Source organism: Equus przewalskii, chromosome 17 (genome assembly GCF_037783145.1).
Source record: "Equus przewalskii isolate Varuska chromosome 17, EquPr2, whole genome shotgun sequence".
Classification (NCBI taxonomy): domain Eukaryota; kingdom Metazoa; phylum Chordata; class Mammalia; order Perissodactyla; family Equidae; genus Equus; species Equus przewalskii.
Genome location: NC_091847.1, coordinates 65,758,902 through 65,776,961, shown reverse-complemented (window position 1 = coordinate 65,776,961; position 18,060 = coordinate 65,758,902). Strand labels below are relative to the sequence as shown.

Sequence of the window (18,060 nt, the reverse complement as noted above, 5' to 3'; positions counted from 1 at the left end):
GGCAAACAGATGCTTTTGTGGTTCAGGTCCTAACCAAGATTCAGAAGTGCTCAACAGTGCGCAGTGCTGAAGGCGGTGGTGGGGGAAGGACTACCCAATTGCGGCCATTGTACCTAGACACCATCCTTACTGGACACTTGGGGACAGTCAAAACTTTGAGTATTATCTACCTGTGATACCCTTGCTGAGGGCTGCTCCCTCAGTTTACAAAGTTCCTCTGGGACACACATGCTAGACTTAATCTCCAACCTGATCCACTGGTAATGGTAGAAACTCTCTCAAGATGTGTGACACCCCTGCTCCATGTAATTACTCATTAATTCAATTCAATTCATTTAATGCAATTTAATAAATATTTGTTGATGCCTACTATGTGTCAGGTACTGTTTTAGACACTAAATGTACCAGGATAAACAAGGCAGGTAAGGACCCTTTTTTCATGGAGCTTACACTTAAGATTACTGTTTACTTTTTCTTAACATCAGACTTATTTTTGTGTCTCAGCAACAAATAAAAGCTAAATGAATATTTGTAAAATGAATAAATCAATCCAGAGTTCTTTATAAACATATATTATGTACATGTGTGTATATAATTTTTGATTTAGCTATCAATGACAGAGAAGAAAAAAATATGGAAAGAAAACCATTAAACAATTCCATGATACTAACTTACCATATTAACTGCATTAAATATTCAAATGATCATAATACTTCTACATTTTATTGAGAACGTAACAAACAACTACTTTGGTTTTCAAGGTATTTTCTTTAGTAACCAGATTTACGTTGACAAACTAAAGTTTTTTTTCAGATAATTTTCTCAATTATATGTCCATTTCAGATAAATGTGGTTCATTTCCACCTGATTTAACATTAAAAGCTTCTATTAGCTCTATTTAGCTAAGGGAAATCTGGCTAATTAGGGGAGAATATTAATCCTTTTCTGCTTTAGTAAGATTATGCAAAAGCTTCTTGCCGTATTAAAATTACATATAAAATAAGTGCAATAAAGATTGAAAATATTATATTTTTGAATATCGACACCATAATGTGCAGCCAATTTACATGCACTACACAAATAAACAGATTTGTTCTCAGAATAGCTAAGAAAGGAACCATTGGGGTGACATTTTATTCCTGAAGGATGAGCTGTCATCCTTTTTCAGTTTCAGATACAATAAAATCTATATAAAATCTATCACCACGCTCTCTCCTCCAGTCAAGTGACATTCCAATATATTTTTACCAGAATTGAGGCTTATTTTTAAGCCTGTGCCCACAAACTCTGGAAATCTATTTAGAAAGTGATTAGATATATTTTATTAATGAAAGCAGTTGGAAACACTGTCCGGGGCACACATTTCCCATTTCACTCCCCATTCCACTTGGCCTGCTGCAAGGAACTATGGGAAATTTCTTTTTTAAAAAAGCTTCAATAAAAAATTTACATATGCTGAAGGAGATGCACCAGGACTTAATGGTATCTATTGCTTATTTACAGGCTTTAGAGAAGTGTAGCCCTCAGGAGGGAGGAATTACAGTTAGGTGAATCAGGAATAAAGATTCAGGAAACCAAAGCTCGGGTTGCTGATGCATGTCTATCTTTAACTTCAATTTTTATATCTGTCACATTTGAGGTTTATAAAAACGGCAAAGTGCATGGCTAACCAATCTGGCAATCATTTTGTTTTCAAGTTTGGAGATTTTTCTCATTGCACTCCAATTCTACTCTTGGCTCTATTACTGATTTTCCTAGCTAGGCCCTGTAAGACAAAAAATATAAACTGAAAACTCTCCATTAGGTTATTTTGAATCTGATACATTTTGCAGAAACTGGAGATTAAGATGAAAGAGGCAAGATGTTTGACTTAAAATATAATTCTTGGTGACACTGAAAAAAATTAAAATTTTATTGAAAAGATTCTTAGGCGTTTAAAAGGTCTCTTTTAAGAAATGCAGCTAAATACATAAAACTGAGCCCAGATAAATTACTTTTAAATTTAAAAAATGGCTTCTAATAAAAATAAAATGTGTCAAACTCTCTTACCTGCTGAACTAAACTCTGCAAAAATATCTCTGTTTGTTTGAGGCTTCCCATCTGGATCGATGTCCATGATGGTACGCCACAGTTCAGAGAATCTGGCTCGTTTTTCTTTGGGCATGTATATTCCATGCCATAGTGCTTTCAGCATGTAGTCAATATTGATCAGAATTTGCCCAATTCTGGTATCATAATAAGCTGGAGGTAATTGACAAGAAGAACTCTGATCATAATTAGCTTCTAAACTGATTGAAGGAATTTGATTTAAGCAATAAATTCCAACAGCCAACTCCCTTATGATCTGATGGACTTCTCTATAGTCTAAGAGGGCGGTGGGGTCCACAGGAGTCAGCAGGATTGCAGTGGAAAAGCCGACATTATTCATTTGAGTCATAATTCCACAGGGGACATCAAACTGAGAGCGGACATCTTCTTTGGCAGACAACCAGCTAACTAGCACAGTAGTGAGCAATTCTTGTACTTCACTCCGATCATATTTTTCAAAAAAAGCAGAAGCATTTCTCTGCACTGTTAAATTTTCCAAGTAGGTTTCTTCATCTTGAACTTGATCAAATCTAAGTAATCCTTTCTTGGGCAATCTTAACATTTCTAATTAATTCTATTGTGTCCTTTTTGAAGTTTCTGCAATGAAAAAAAAAGAAAAGACAAGCAATAAAATTTGCCATGGTAATGAAGCTGGATCTCTCGAGAAATAAATCTGTACCTTCATCTTTATTAGATGAATTCTTTTATGGTCAACCATTACATTTTTCAAACTTTTTGTTTTTTAACTTTTTTTATTGAGGCATAATTGACATACAACATTAGTTTCAAGTGTACAACATAATGATTCGATAATTTGTATATATTTTGAAATGATCACCACACTGAGTCTAGTTAACATCCATCATCATATATAGTTACAGAATTGTGGTGAGGAAGATTGTCCCCACTGTGCCAGTCTTCCTCCACTTTGCACCTGGGATGCCACCACAGCATGGCTTGATGAGCGGTGTGTAGGTCCACGCCAGGACTCCAAGCCCACGAACCCCATGACCTCCACCGAAGCGGAGCCACAAACTTAACCACTATGCCACCCGGCAGCCCTGAGAACCTTTAAGATTTACTCTCTTAGCAACTTTTAAATATGCAATACAGTATTATTAACTATACTTGCCATGTTGTACATTGCATCCCCATGACATTTATTTATAACTGGAAGTTTGTACCTCTTGACTTCCTTCATTCATTTTGCCCACCCCCAACCCTGCCTCTGGCAATCACCTGTCTGTTCTCTGTATCTATGAGCTTGGGGTTTTTTTTTTTAGATTCCTATATATTAAGGTCATACTGTATTTGCCTTTCTCTGTCTGACTTATCTTACTTAGAATAATGCCTCAAGGTCCGTCCATATCGTCACATATGGCGAGATTTCATTCTTTTTTATGGCTGAGTAACATTCCATTGTAAATGTACACCACATTTTCTTTCTCCATTCATCCATCGACGGACACTTAGGTTGTTTCCACATCTTGGCTATTGCAAACAATGCTTCAGTGAACATGGGGGTGCATACATCTTTTCAAGTTAGTGGTTTTGTTTTCTTAGGATAAATACCCAGAAGTGGAATTGCTGGGATCATATGGTAGTTCTATTACATTTTTCAATCTTAAACTAATTGCAGCGTAAGAAAGTTGAAATTTGATTTAAAACAATTAAAACTGTAAAGCCTTTAACATTAATCATGTTCTACTTTTCAACAGAAGTCAAAAGATACTAAGAAATATGTCAAAAAAAGAAATTTAAGTTTATATATGAGAAGCTACTGTTGCATACCTATTCTTTTTTGTTGGAGAGACTTTTTTGCATGTTTATTTTGTTTTTAGGGGTTTTTTTTTTTAAGGAAGAAAAGACTTGCTTAAAAGAAAAGGAAGGACAAGAAGTGCCTGCTTAACTTTCCATTTCTGTGCTACTGAATGCCTCCCTGTTCCTGGAATAACAATAACTATAACGACTATTCATTGAGCATCGACTGTTTGCCTGGTTCTCTGTACACGATATTTTATTTATTTCATTTAATTCGCTCCTCATACAGCAGCTCTCAAAATTTAGCTTGCATGAAATCACCTGGGGCTTGTTCAAACAGATTGCTGGACCCTACCCTGGAGTTTCTGATTCAATCGGTTGGAGTTAAGGCCAGAGAATTTGCAATTCTGAAAAGTTAGAGGCGATGCCAATGCTGCTAATTCAGCAAGGCACTTTCTGAGAACCCAGCTCAAAGAGAGGCGTTGGTATCCCCGCTTTACGAACACAGAGATGGGGACTAAGAAGGCTGCAGAACGTGCCTAAGGTTTCACATCTTCAGAATCAGAAGCAACCCAAGTCTGTCCCTACTCAGGTCCAAGACCTGTGCCCACACGGACACGGGAGAGGAGAAAGCACAAGGAAAGGGAAGAAACCTACTTTGAAACGACTGTTTTCTTGTCTAGGACAGGGAAGCTGCGTCCACGCTGCTCCCCGGAGTATTCCTGGGGGCCGGGGACAGGGATCGTCTCCAGTGGCTTCTCACTAGGCCGGACCCCACCGTGAGGAGCCCCGCTGCGCAGGAGGCGGGGAGCCGCCGCGGGGAGGTCTGGGGCGGGGCGTGGTTTCCTGAGGCGAGGGCCTGGGAGGCCTCCTTGCCGTCCGCGGCTCACGGCCAGGCCCGACCCACGGCCGCCCAGGCGCCAGACGAAGTCATTGGTCCCGGGGCCGCGCCCCAAGGGGCCCCTGTGCTCAGACCTTCCCCTACAGATGCCCCTCCCTCCCTCCCCGGGGAACTCAGTCCCACCTCCTGCTCCCGGCGCTGTGCTGCTCTCTTTCTACATTCAGGATTTGGCTCTGCGAAAACACAAAAACAGAGTGGCAGAGGTGAATGCTCCAGGCTGGGAGGTAGTCCTGAGTTGGAATCCCGCCGCCATCATTATTGCTTCATTCAACAAACGTGTATGGAACGCTTATTATGAGCCAGGCACTATGCTAGGAGTTGGAGACCCTGGGCAACAGGGCAGACAATTAGACAGATGATCACACGACTATATTTAAACAGTATGATAGGTGTAAGATGTAATGGCAGCACATGAAGGAAAGCTAACCAAGACCAAGGACCGGGAAAGGCCGCCCTGAGGAAGTGATCTTTTAAGCTGAGCCTGGAAGATGAAAAAGAACTACCCAAGCGAAGAGCTGAAGTAGCTTTCCAGAGATAGGGAACCACGGGTGATGAACTGAGCTGAGAAGAAAGTTGAAATTTTTGAGAAAGTGAAGAAAACCTTGGATAGAGAACAAGAGAGATGTGGGCACAAAATTAGGCTGGAGTGGTAGGTGAAGGCCAGTTCATGCAGGCCGCTGAGTTAATGGTTTTGAACTTTATTCTAAAAGTTTATGGTGGGCTGGTGGCAGTAGAGGCAAGGTGCAGGCTGAGCGGTGGCAGTGGAGACGGAGAGCTGGGGATGGGTTTGAGAAGTAATGAGGTGGCCTATTGGTAACAGGTTAGATGGGGGTGGAGGGTTGAAAAAGGTGGTGGTCTAGGTGACACCCAAATTTCTGTCAGGAGCAACAGAGGGTCATGGCAGGAGTGAGAGTTCAGCTGTGGACATGTTGACCTTGATGTACCTGTGAGAAAACCAAGTAGGGGTGTCAGATATGCCTTAGATATACAGGACTGCCTAAGAATGGCAGCTTGGGTTAGATGTATACACTTGGGCAGGCTTAGGGTACTGAAGCCAGGGGAGTGGCTGAAGTCAAGAGAGAACAGAGAACAGTTGAGAACCCAGGATAGAGACCTGAGAAATTTAATATTTAAAGGTCAGATGGAGAGGGTGGTGTCAAAAAGAAGACAGAGTGAGCAGTCAGGAAGGCAGGAGGACAACCAAGATTGGTCTCAAAAGCCAAGAGAAGTGTCTCACAAATAAGGTAAGGGCCAACATCTTTGGATGCTGCTGTTAGGTCAAGGGAGGTGAGAACTGAAACTTTTCCACTGAATTTAGCAACATGGAGGTTTTTGGTGACTGTTTCAGGGGAGAATTTCTCTTACTCCAACCATGTCATTATTTTACCTGCTATAGAGGTACTGAATATTAGTAAATTTATGATTGCTGTACCAGGGCAAGGGATGTCAAAAAGACACTGCCTTCTTTCAGAGATTTGCATGTTTGTCCTTACAAACACTCTGTGTACATGCCTCTACTTAAAAGATTTTTGTTCTGGTACTCAGATGGTTTGTTCTAAGTGTCTCAAATCTTGGGCAAGATTGTTCCTTTGTTTAAGGATTAACATAGAACTTCATCCCAGAGTTTATGGGATTGAATGGCCAGAAGCTTGTAAACAATCAGGCCCTCTGGGGACTGAAAAAAACACACACACACAAACCACGCAGAGAGAGTATCCTGCTGGAGCAGATACCCTAGAGTTCAACTGACTAAATACATGTAAAGCTCACGGAATAGTGCCGGGCACATGGTCAGCTCTATATAAATAATAGCTGTTTTTAGAATTAAACTATATTATTATTATAAAACTAGTGTTATATTCAACTCTATGGTGCTGGGCAAACCTCTTAGTTTATCTGCTCCTGATATGAGCAATGTCAATTTAGTGCTCAGGATCACACAGACACTTGAAGTTGTTTGCCTTCAGGTAGAGGGATGAGTTATTCGGGTAATATCTAAATCTGATTTGAACATTACATTTACCGGGGAATAAATTCAGGGCATGTGAAAGTCTTGCCAGGCTTGTTTGTCAGTATCCTAAAATTCCTTTCCTACTATGATTATGTCCAGATCCAAAAAGGGTGTCAGCCCTAATTGGGGATAGATCCCAGTGACCTGGGTATGGTGGACACAACTGAATAACGTGGGTGGATGTCAAGTTGGAGTGGAGTAGAGTGAAAAAGTGGAGAGGTGAGTGTGGATGGGAGGCGAGAGGTAAGCAGAGGAAGATGTAGGACCAGGGACATGCATTTTAAATTGGTATAGACCAGAACATTTTAGATGATGATAGGAAGGATTCTACAGAGAGGAGGCTGAAGATACTGGAGAGAGAAGACCATAAGGTTCCTGAAAGGCAGGAAGGGTTGGGATACAGAGAACAAGTGGAGGCACAGCGTTTTGTTGGCTGGATCGACGCATTTCCCTTTCTAATGGCAAGAAGGGGGAAAAGGATGGGGGTACCTACAAGGTCAGTTAGAAGTTCTGGTGTTGGAAAGTGGGAGCAGTTCTTGGCCTGATGAATCTGATCTCTCTGTGAAAAGCCCATGTCAAGAGCTGAGAACGGGGCAAGGAGGAAGAGGCTGGAGATTCGTGCGACAGGAGAATGTTTAAAACAGTTTTCAAAAGTTCTCAGAGGGGGCAAATGAGCTGCCTAAAGAGATGTAATAGAAGCACCAAGTATTATTGCTCAGGAGTGTGAATCTAAAGCCAATTGTATAATTTCTCTAAACCTTAGTTCTCTTATCAGTTAAATAGGGCCCTGCCTAAACCAGGCCCCAGACAACAGCAATAACAAATTATTTCTGGATGTAGCCACCATGAAGAGTCAGTAAAAGCTGCCTTCTTTTAGTGTTGCTGGCAGGACACTACCATGTAAGAGCTCAAAACAATGTCAGTATTACAGTCTAAAATATTCAAGATGTTCTTTCAAATATAATCTCTCTCTCTCCAGTGTCAACTTGACTAAATTGGTTATAATAAACCATACAGTTAAGTAAAAAGCCACGTAATGAACTTTAAAACCACTACATTATACAATAATAAAGCAGCACAGTGTTTTATTTTTCTATCATCATCATTCAGTAAATGTTGTTACATTGTAAAATATTATGTTTTAGTCTCCTTTTCAATAGAAAGGTTTTCTAAGGAAATGACTTGGAGCCGTCCACATTTATCAGATGCCTTTTCATTATTCTTTTCCATTTTTGCAATTCTGGATCCAAACTGCATGGCACGTTTCGGCAGAAGAGCACACGCTGTTAGACCAAGTTCCACTGCTGCAAGACGCAAAATTAGTTTTTCACCAATTCCACGGGGTAAAGTCAAGTTTGCCTTTTCCCAAACTGGTAGGGAATTTAGAAAGGAGACAACACTTTCATCCAGGAAAGGAAATCTAAAATAAATAGATAAATATAACCAGTATAGAAAAATAAAATCAATGTGTTATGATTTTTTTTTTTTACATTTTATTCAACATGTTAAAATTTACAGTAAAAAATTAATTTTGGGGAGGCACTACTTTTCTCAATTAAAATATTCTGGTTATTTACACAATTTTACAGCTAAAATTCAATCACATTAAAAAGGTATTTCACAACACGTGACTGATTTTAATACATATGCTACAAAATAAATTTTGCCTCAATAGATAAATAAATTAAGTCTATGGTGTCAAGAAATAATTTCAAATTGTTTCTCAAGATATCCTTTGGGGATGCCTTGAAAACAAGCATGGTCTTCAGTGAATTATTCAGTCTCTGTCTGCTCTTTATCACGTCCAAAGAAACTGAACTTTAGGGATAGGAAACCAATATAGAAGGGCTCTACAATCTTGACCTTGTGAAACATTTACCAACGGTACCAAAATCGCTTCATTACACTTAAACATTTAAATGGTGACAAATCCGTGTAACAAAACAAAGTATTAGATTAAAAAAATAACTTTCTGGGGCTGGCCCAGGGCACAGTGGTTAAGTTCAAACATTCCACTTTGGCAGTCCAGGATTTGCTGGTTCGGATCCCAGGTGTGGACCTACACACTGCTTGTCAAGCCATGATGTGGTAGGTGTCCCACATAGAAAGCAGAGGAAGATGGGCATGGATGTTAGCTCAGGGACAGCCTTCCTCAGCAAAAAAAAAGAGGAGGATTAGCAGCAGATGTTAGCTCAGGGCTAATCTTCCTGAAAAAAAAAAAGCAAACTTCTTGACCTTTTGGCTTCCCTAGTTCCGATAAAATTCTGTTCTCTTTTGTTTAACATACTTTAAGACTATCCCCCGAATTCATCAAAATGCAAATACAGTTACTTTAGTGTTGTTTCATTACATTTTATTCTAGTTCAGAGCAATTGGAAGGGGTAAAGGTATTTGTTAAATGGAATATTTTATAAAAATGAATTAATTGTAAAAACAAATTAATTTACATATAATAATCTATTAAAATCTCTTAAAAAGTAATCTATTATTACTGTTAATATGTATGCCAAAATACATAATAAATTGATTATTTAAATCTAGCCACCACAATGGCATTTGTTAAACCACAACTCTGTATTAGCTGTTTTAGACATTCTTCATATGCACTTCTACCTGAGGGCATCACACGGGGCCTGTAGAATTAGCCACTTTTAATGAATAAAATAAACCCCCTTTTCTCTGACCTAGCTGAAGAAATGGATTTAATTTCTCTTTCTCTCTCACACACACCCTTAAAAGGGAAAACATCTTACAGACTGCGTTGGGGCATTATTTATCTCATTATAAAGAAATTTTGAAAATTATGACAGAATAATGATATAGTAGACAAAACTGTGCACGTGTCAGAACTGGCAACATAAGAATGACAAGTGTGTAAAGCAGCCACAGTTCAGTGGAAGGAGGGCAACTGACGCAGAGGCAGCAGCAGTGGCGTCTCAGAGCGGGCAGGCCCGTGGAATAAACTGCCACTTACTAGATTAACCTACTTCAATAAATTTCTGCTTTTTCTAACTAAATGACACATCTTCCTTTTACCTTTAATGCTTTAAAAAGCTATGTTCAAGCACTTGTTTACTACCTTCAGACACACATTGTAGGTAAAAATAAATCCCCAAGATTAAAAAGAGAATATATGTAATGAAAGCGCCTTGATCTCTTTGAAGGTTCTGGGTAATCTGTAACATATGACTAAACCGTGTTTAAAAAACTTTCAACAGGGGCCAGCCCAGTGGCACAGTGGTTAAGTTTGCACACTCTGCTTCTGCCGCCCGGGGTTCGCTGGTTCGGATCCTGGACGCAGACCTACGCACCGCTTGTCAAGCCATGCTGTCGCAGGCGTCCCACATATAAAACAGAGGAAGATGGGCACAAATGCTAGCTCAGGGCTTATCTTCATAAAAAAAAAAAAAAGCCCAAAAACATTGAACAGACGGGAATCCAGTACTAGAACCACCACTTAAGTCAGTATAGCTCTACACACACAGAAACGTCTTAGAGACAAAGCCAGGTTCCACAACATGGAGGAGAGCACCTGGGCACAGGGTCTATGCCCTTACTGGGAGGAAAGCAAACATTTAAAACAGAACAAACCCTTTAAATATCCTCTCTCAGCGTTTCACTACCTCAGTTTTACAGTCTTTTTCACTGTAGTCTTAAAAGCAATCACATCATGGTATCATCTCTGAAAATTACTGAAAAGGCATTTCCTGGAGAACGGGTTCTAGAAAACTGCTGCTCTGGATCCTCCGCAGCTTCGCTTCTGACTGACTGTGCTTGTAATAAAAGCCAAAATATTATTGCTGCCGTTCTTCATTTGAACAGTCTCCAAAAAAAAAAGGAACCTAAAAATCTCCTTTTAGAGTTCACTGTTTTTAAAAAATTACCCAGTAACACTCAGATAATTAAAATTACCTTGCTTCTTTTCCATGATCACCAATAACTCTGTCATCACGACCAAGATTTCTAGAAGAGATTCGACCCAGTTCCATCTCGAGCTCCTTATTCAATCCTTCCAGCCCATGAGTCTGAAAGCGAACGCGATGACGAGAATAGCCTGCAAGCTGCTCATCTGCACCAATTCCAGTCAGCACCACCTAGAACGGGCGAAAGAAAGCCACGTGAGAAGGGTTAGCTCCATCCGGTGAGGAAAGTAACTAAAGGCAAAGCTTAAAGAATTATCACCTCAAAGATAACATTTCCAGAGAAAAAACACAGGACAAAGTCACAAAATAGTAAAACATGCCCAATTTTTAAAAAGTCATATATACAGTGTTATAGTTTAAATGGAACTAAAATATGCTATCTTCTGGCAACCTAAATGCTAAAAGCTTTAAGGTTAACATTAGGTCTCAAATTCTTCCGAGCAGAAACCCCGGGCCATACCTTTGCCGTGCTCTGATACGATCGCCCTCCATCCTGGGTCACTAGCCGACCAAGTCCTCTCGAAGCGAACCACACTGCACAGCCAATGCCATCATCCAACACCGTGTCCAAGGGCCGGATTAAACGGCATATTCGAGTTGTCCTGAAGTTTTGCAGTTCTTCCAGAGAAACATTAATTTCAACAAAATTCCACGTCCGGGAAGGGTTAGCGGCCTGCAGCTCCTTCAGCCCCGCTCGCCCTGTGATCCGATCCGGTACCCTGAACTGTTTATCAGGACTAGCAGCAGCAGCAGGAGCAACACTTTTAGAGGATTCTTGAGAAGGTATTTCACAACGATTTTCCTGTTTTCCACTTTTTTTGTTAAAACTAGTTGGCATGGTCTTCTCTTTGGTCATGAAAGCCACATTGAGAAGATCAATTGGTTCATCTAAAGGAATGTGACGGTCAGCAAGGGTTGCGATAACCATGGAATCAATACCCCCAGAAAACAGGATTGCAACATTTGCTTTCCTATCACAAGTTTTTGAAACTTCACTTGGTGTCAGGTTTTCATCCCTAGGTAAATTCAAGACACGTCTCTTGACTGCGATACTCAGGACATCGATGAACTGGTGAACTATTTCCTTCCTGCGTCCATCGGTAAGAAAGACCTCAAGGGTCTCTCTTGTCGGTGGGAGACGGGAAATGTTCCTACAGTGAATCTCAAATGGAGCCTGTGGCAACATCATATTTAAAGGAACGACAGGTTCTTCAAGACAGAGTTTGGCTTCATTTGCAATCACTGAGACAAATGTTTGCAAGTTTGCTGAAATTTGAGTCAGGCTATTAACACATTCTTTGATAACATTTTCCCTGGAAGTACATTTCCAAGGATACAATTTTAAAACTACAGATTTGGAAATGGAAGTAGACTTGAGGTCAATTTTGAAAATACCAGACGCTGGAACTTCCTGCCACTGACTGGTTGCTCCAGAGGTTTGGGTGCCAACTGAAGAGAGGCAAAAACTCTTGCCCAGATTACTAAAATGCCAAAGTAAGCTCCGGCGACCAAAAAAATCCCTACCAAACCACAAATGATGACTAGATGCTTGATAATATATAAAAGACCACGGACCTTGGACTTGTGAGAAGAGTGACAAAACATCAGATTCATTCTCACAAGAGGAAAGATAATTAAACATTATTTGAGTATCATTCTCTTTAGCTTCAACCTTTATTCCACTAAAGACTTCTCCGTTCCACAGGAACACATTGCCTCTTTCATCTTCCACAGGTTGGGCAGTCAAAACACCTCTTAAGTGGAGGACGTGACCAGAAAATAAACACTGGTAGTTAGTGTTAGACTTTAATAACTGCTTACTACTATTGGGTCCCCGTCGTTCAAGATTATACTGCAAATCCTCTTTCCAACCTTTGCTGAAACACTCAGCAGAAAAGCTTACAGAACAACAAATGCCGCACATTGTTCTGCGAAATCAAGTTGACTATTTCTTGATTTTGGTCTTCTCTAAGTTTTCTATTTCTTGGTATTCTTTTTTCAGCTCATCTAATATATCTGTGGGGGGAGGGGAGAAGAAATATTAAGTAAAATAAAAATTCTTGGACCTTTACCACGTAATTCATAGGGCAACATAGGCTATTTACCAAGACTAAACCACTTGAGTATATGTACTGTGTTAGTGTGAACAGTAATTTACAACAAGCTTCTAATGACGGAAGTTTACCTCGTAGGAAAATAGTTTCTGCTTATCACATGGTTATTCTGGCCCTGGCACAGGGCTACGCATTATATATATACCATCTTATTTAAATCTCACAATTCTTTGGAGGCTCAAAGTAATTCACTCAAAGTCACAAAGGTAGAAAGTGGTAGAACAGTTTTTCATACCTAGATCTGTCTAAGACTCCAAACACGTTAATAATTACTGCTTTCTAAATGCATCTTATGTACTTTTAATTGCTTTTATTTTTACTGTAGACTCATCTTTGGAAGGCTTAGTGGAAGAAAAACCACTGCATTAATTTTATTAACTGGTACACCACCCAATATATTTAAACATTCAGATATAGATAGTATAATTCAGGCGCTACCATAAATTTCTACAGAAAGCCTACAAAAGACTTTCTGTGTGTTTCCAAATAATATACCAAAGAAACTTACTTTTGCTTTCAGAAAGCATTTCTGTTCGGTCTGCAAGAAAGAATATGTTGCTGTTCTGTTGCTGCCTATACACTTTCTGCAAAACATAATTTAGGCTAATATCACGATTTGATCGAAAAAGTAGATATCCAAACTCTGAACCGTGTTATTGCTTATTCTTGAACTTTAGTAACGTGCTCAGAACAATCCCTTAGCAAATGCAGATAAATAAACGAAAGTCATCTATTACCCCAACATCTAGAAACTGCTACTGTTAACACTGAGGTGAACCTCTTCTCTCTCTCTATAGCATATACTATAATACAGTTCCTATTTAACAAAAAAGGCTACTACTATAACTATAGACTTATAATTTGCTTTTATCAATGAACATTATATTGAGAATACTGTTTCTCAGTAGTGTTCTTTTGCAACGTTACTATATGAGTATAAAATATTACAGTTTATTTGGTGAGTTCTCAAGTTTTAGACAGTTGTCACCAACTTTTCACTACTATGAATCAACATTGTGATGAACATCTTTGAAACTAAATCTTTGTGCATTCCCATGATTCTCTCCTAAGTATTAATTCCTAGAAATAGAACTGCTGGGTCAAAGTGTTACAAAGTTTTAAGGCTTCAATAAGACATTCTGCCAATTTTCCCTCTAGAAAATTTGTATTAATTATGCCTTAATTTCTAATATTCCACAAGTGACAGTATCAGAAATGTCTGACTTGTCTGTTACCAAATTATCTCTTTTTTAAAGATTGACACCTAACATCTGTTGTCAATCTCTTTTCTTCTTCTTCTTCTTCTCCAAAGCCCCTCAATATACAGTTGCATATTCGAGTTGTGAGTGCCCCTGGTTGCGCTATGTGGGACATTGCCTCAGAATGGCCTGATGAGTGATGCCATGTCAGCACCTAGGATCTGAACTGGCGAAACCCTGGGCCACCGAAGTGGAGTGCGTGAACTTAACCACTCAGCCACGGGGCCGGGCCCCTCAAATTATCTTTAAAATGCTTTAAAGGGCTCAAAATCATTTCTTCCTGACCTTAAAATGTAATTTTTGGGGCCAGCTCCATGGTCTGGTGGTTAAGTTCAGCATGTGGGTTCATGGGTTCAGATCCCAGGCATGGATGCACACTTCCTGGCAGCCATGCTGTGGCAGTGTCCCACATATAAAATAGAGAAAAATGGCAGAGATGTTAGTTCAGGGCTAATCTTGCTCAGCAAAAAAAAAAAAAAAAAGGAAGTAATTTGTGATAATATAACTACACATGAAGCAGTAGCTTGCTTGTTATGAATACATTAGTGGAAATGGCATTACATAATTATGCTAAATACTTGGAAGATTTGTAAAACACTTTTGGGGGGGGAAGTATTTATCCTTTTTGTTTTTTCAACAATTACCCACATTCATTTAAAGAAACAGTTCCTCTCTTCTCAATATAAAACTCATTTCAAAAGAAAACACCAAATTCGAGTATAAAGTAAATAACATTATTGATTATAGCTCAAAGATACCATACTACAATCTGTATCATTTGGTTCAAAGGTAATGTGAATTGCACATGATGGAGAAAAGATATCATCAACTATGATTAATTTACAGATATCTATATGATATATATATCTATAAAATGTTGGATGCTTTTCGCTGTTGCAATTTAACTAAAAAGATGCTGAAATCTTTTAAGTTTTTTTCACTTTTATTTATTTATTTTGAGGAAGATTAGCCCTGAGCTAACATCTGCTGCCAATCCTCCTCTTTTTGCTGAGGAAGACTGGCCCTGAGCCAACATCTGTGCCCATCTTCCTCCACTTTATACATGGGATGCTTAACACAGCACAGCTTGCCAAGTGGTGCCATGTCCACACCCGGGATCCAAACTGGGGAACCCTGGGCCACTGAAGCAGAACGTGCAAACTTAACTGCTGTGCCACCGGGCCGGCCCCTGAAATCTTGTAAGTTTTAATATAAATATAAATCATATGATTCTTATAACTTCACTATATAGTTAATAAGGTATAATGAAACCTCCCACATACTATTCAGTTACTCTAATAAACTCACCCTGTTCTTCTTCAGGTTAGAAAGTTCATCCACAACAATTTTTTGTTCTTTAATCTATTGAAATAAAGAAAAACATCTTAAACCAGAGGTTTTCAAAGTATGCTCAGTGAGGGCCCTTTAAAATTAGAGAGATGGGATAAGGGGCTATAACAGGCAGTCTGTGACTTCAGAGACTCCCTTCAACCACAGTCTGTGTGGGGGTGCAGGTGGGGGAAAGTTGGAGGAGGAAACAGTGCTCAGACTTGTCAAGGGTTAGCCAGCCCACTGAGCCCAGCCAGGGAGTCTGGCGTCGGTAATCAGCATCCAGGCAAGGGCCGAAGTTACTAAACAAGGTTTATACCTTTTATTTAAAATAAACAAGATGCACCAAAAGTAATACTAGTTTTTCAATGATTTCTTTTATGTTTTAGCTTTTTTGGGGGAAAAGACCGAAAAAACAACCAGCAAATGGAATGCGGGGTTAGTTACTTTTTCCCCCACAAATAGCAATGCTTTTCACGATTTATGTACTAAACGGTGCAGCCAGACATTCAGAACCAGCAAGTAGTACTAAATGCCTACCTGGGGCAGGAAGACCCATCACTTTCCATGTTTGCTTCATTCCCCTTTGTATCTCAAAGACCAGCACAATGCTGGCACTGCTCAACTTGGCCTCACTTTTCATTAGTAGGAGAGAGCTCAACTAAGCGGAAACTAAGTTTTTTTCCAACTCTTTTCAGTAAAGGTCGTTATTCTTTGAACGTGCCTGATTACATAGTGTCAACAGTGCCTCTAAAAGCAGTTTTTATAATCTTTGTCTTACCTCACACGCCTCAGGGATCTGTCATACATCAGTCTAAGTGGCTTGCTATGGTGGTACCCAGATTGGGCTAGGCGGGGTTTGAAAATTCACCCCCAAGAAGAGTGTACCCTTGTGTCTCTCCAGTTGACAGGGCAGTGACTGACTAGATTGAGTCAGATTCCATAACCGAATGTATAACCTCCTTGAGAGCTATGTTTGAACACTGCTTTCCCATTCACTTTAGGAATGTCTGGTATACATTTCACTTTACTTCAAACAATGAAACTGTGATAAGAGGGATTAGACTCTTGCCCAAAATGTCACTGTTAGTTTCGGACAGAGCCAAAGTAGACTCTAGGACATCTAATACCTGAATAGCTATAACCATCCCCGTCTCCAATATATTTTTAAAGGTTTTGTCTTTTTATGGCAGTTAAGATCTATGTTATACTGGCTCCCCTCCCCCGCCTTTTTGGGTGGAGGAGTGACGATCAAATACGAGTTTTAGGATCATTGCTCTGGCTAATGCGGAGGAAAGAATGGAAGACGGTAACGATGGATGACAAGAGATCAGTTAGGTAGTCTTTGCGGGGTTCCCGACGGTGGACCACGGTGGCTGGTTTAGGATGGTGAGAGTGTACACGGTGAAAAAGCGACATATTTGAAATGAGCCTTAGAAGCAGAACCCATAGGACTTCGTGATGGACGTCAAGGATGGTTCCCAAGTCACTGGCCTGGACAACTGGATGGTTGGTGGCGACATTTCCTGAGATGGAGAGTATCGGCAGCGAATCTAGGGTGAGCAGTATTTCTAAAAGTTTAAAGAGTAGAGAGAAAAAATCCTAACCAAATCTCCGCCCCACTGCCACCTAGGTCTAATTTCGGGGCAAGCTTCAGGGTCTCCCTTAACTGTACCTGTCCAGTGCGACGAATAAAAAGAGTCAAGGAGTTGGGCAAAGCCGAGAGTGGTCCACGCGGCCCCGGCGACCTTCCCTGGGGCTGAGCGGCGCCCCGTCCCGAGCCTGCAGGCCCTCCCGCCTCGTGCCACACTCACCTTGCTGCTAAGATCCTCTTTGTGAGGGGCCGAGTTGTCAGTAGACACCAGCCCGGCGCCGTCCTCCGGGAGCGCCCCCCGGCTGGGCATCTCCACCGAGCGAAGCACACCACTCACGCACAGCTTCGGCTGCCCCGCGGCCTTCCGGCTCCTCAGCCCCAGCGCATGCGCACTCCCAGCGGCTCCACCTCCTCGGTTCCCCTGCACCCTGGGTCCTACCAATAGGTTCTGCACACTCACTGGAGCGCCTGCGCAGTCCGAATCTCGCGTTGGAGCAGTTCTGCGCATGCGCACGGATGCTTAGGGCGCGTAGGAGCAGAACCTGGGTGTGAAATCTGAGAGTTTGCCGGACGGTCCCCTAGCGGATCAGATGTGGAAACACTGCTGTGGTCTCTTCAGTCCCTCGCATCCAGTAGACTGTAAGTTATATGCGCCCCCCAGTGGTAAATATAAAGAAGAGAGGCGTGGTAGAAATAGACTTAATATTTATTATCTAGGCAAGGATATGAAGCTAGGCACAGATTTAAGAGATATATTGTTGGCAACGGAGCTGTAGAGATTTGGTAAAGTTTTAACTTATTAGAGTTAAAAGATAAATACAGAATGCCCAGTTAAATATGCATTTCAGATAAATGAATGATTTTCAGTGTAAGTATGTCCCATGCAATATTTGCAATATCTCACTCCAATGAGAAAAATTATCCAAAACTTGTAAATAGGCAAGAGATTACTGAATGTTCTTTCAGAGCTTTTCTGGGCTTGACTTTCTATTGACTGGGCTATTTTACAATTCTGTAGGGGCAGAGGTTAACTTACAGCTTTTTGTCTGACAGAGATGCAAGTAGTTTCTATCTGGTGGG

General features: G+C 40.5%; 3 protein-coding genes and 1 long non-coding RNA gene across 15 annotated transcripts in view; 1 reads left to right on the top strand and 3 right to left on the bottom strand.

Moving 5' to 3' along the window:
- Window positions 1-5,296, bottom strand: part of ANKAR (ankyrin and armadillo repeat containing) — a 65,875-nt gene extending 60,579 nt beyond the window's left edge. For 10 of the 12 annotated variants that reach the window (XR_011528482.1, XR_011528483.1, XM_008526172.2 and 7 more), the window contains exons 1-2: window positions 4,507-5,296; window positions 2,050-2,685 (exon numbers count right to left, since the gene is read on the bottom strand). Coding sequence is in view for 10 of the 12 variants with exons in the window: in XM_008526172.2 (XP_008524394.1) it covers window positions 2,050-2,650 (601 nt within the window). In the remaining 2 variants the exon portion in view is untranslated. The remainder of the gene's footprint in view (window positions 1-2,049; window positions 2,686-4,506) is intronic. The other 2 variants (XM_070580411.1, XM_070580414.1) reach the window with 1 other exon arrangement.
- On the top strand, window positions 5,105-6,980 carry LOC139076661 (uncharacterized). Its single transcript, XR_011528488.1, has 3 exons — window positions 5,105-5,399; window positions 5,887-5,994; window positions 6,861-6,980. It is a non-coding gene; the product is annotated as an uncharacterized lncRNA (long non-coding RNA).
- An 841-nt stretch (window positions 6,981-7,821) lies between these two features.
- On the bottom strand, window positions 7,822-12,608 carry ASNSD1 (asparagine synthetase domain containing 1). The gene is made up of 3 exons (XM_008526165.2): window positions 11,145-12,608; window positions 10,674-10,855; window positions 7,822-8,181 (listed from the first exon to the last, which is right to left on the bottom strand). Exons 1-3 carry the CDS (start codon window positions 12,606-12,608, stop codon window positions 7,896-7,898), a joined length of 1,932 nt encoding a protein of 643 aa, XP_008524387.1. The 3' UTR covers window positions 7,822-7,895.
- Window positions 12,477-17,424, bottom strand: ASDURF (ASNSD1 upstream open reading frame). The gene is made up of 4 exons (XM_070580442.1): window positions 17,201-17,424; window positions 15,366-15,419; window positions 13,307-13,382; window positions 12,477-12,700 (listed from the first exon to the last, which is right to left on the bottom strand). Exons 1-4 carry the CDS (start codon window positions 17,288-17,290, stop codon window positions 12,630-12,632), a joined length of 291 nt encoding a protein of 96 aa, XP_070436543.1. The 5' UTR covers window positions 17,291-17,424; the 3' UTR covers window positions 12,477-12,629.
- Between the last annotated feature and the right edge of the window lie 636 nt (window positions 17,425-18,060).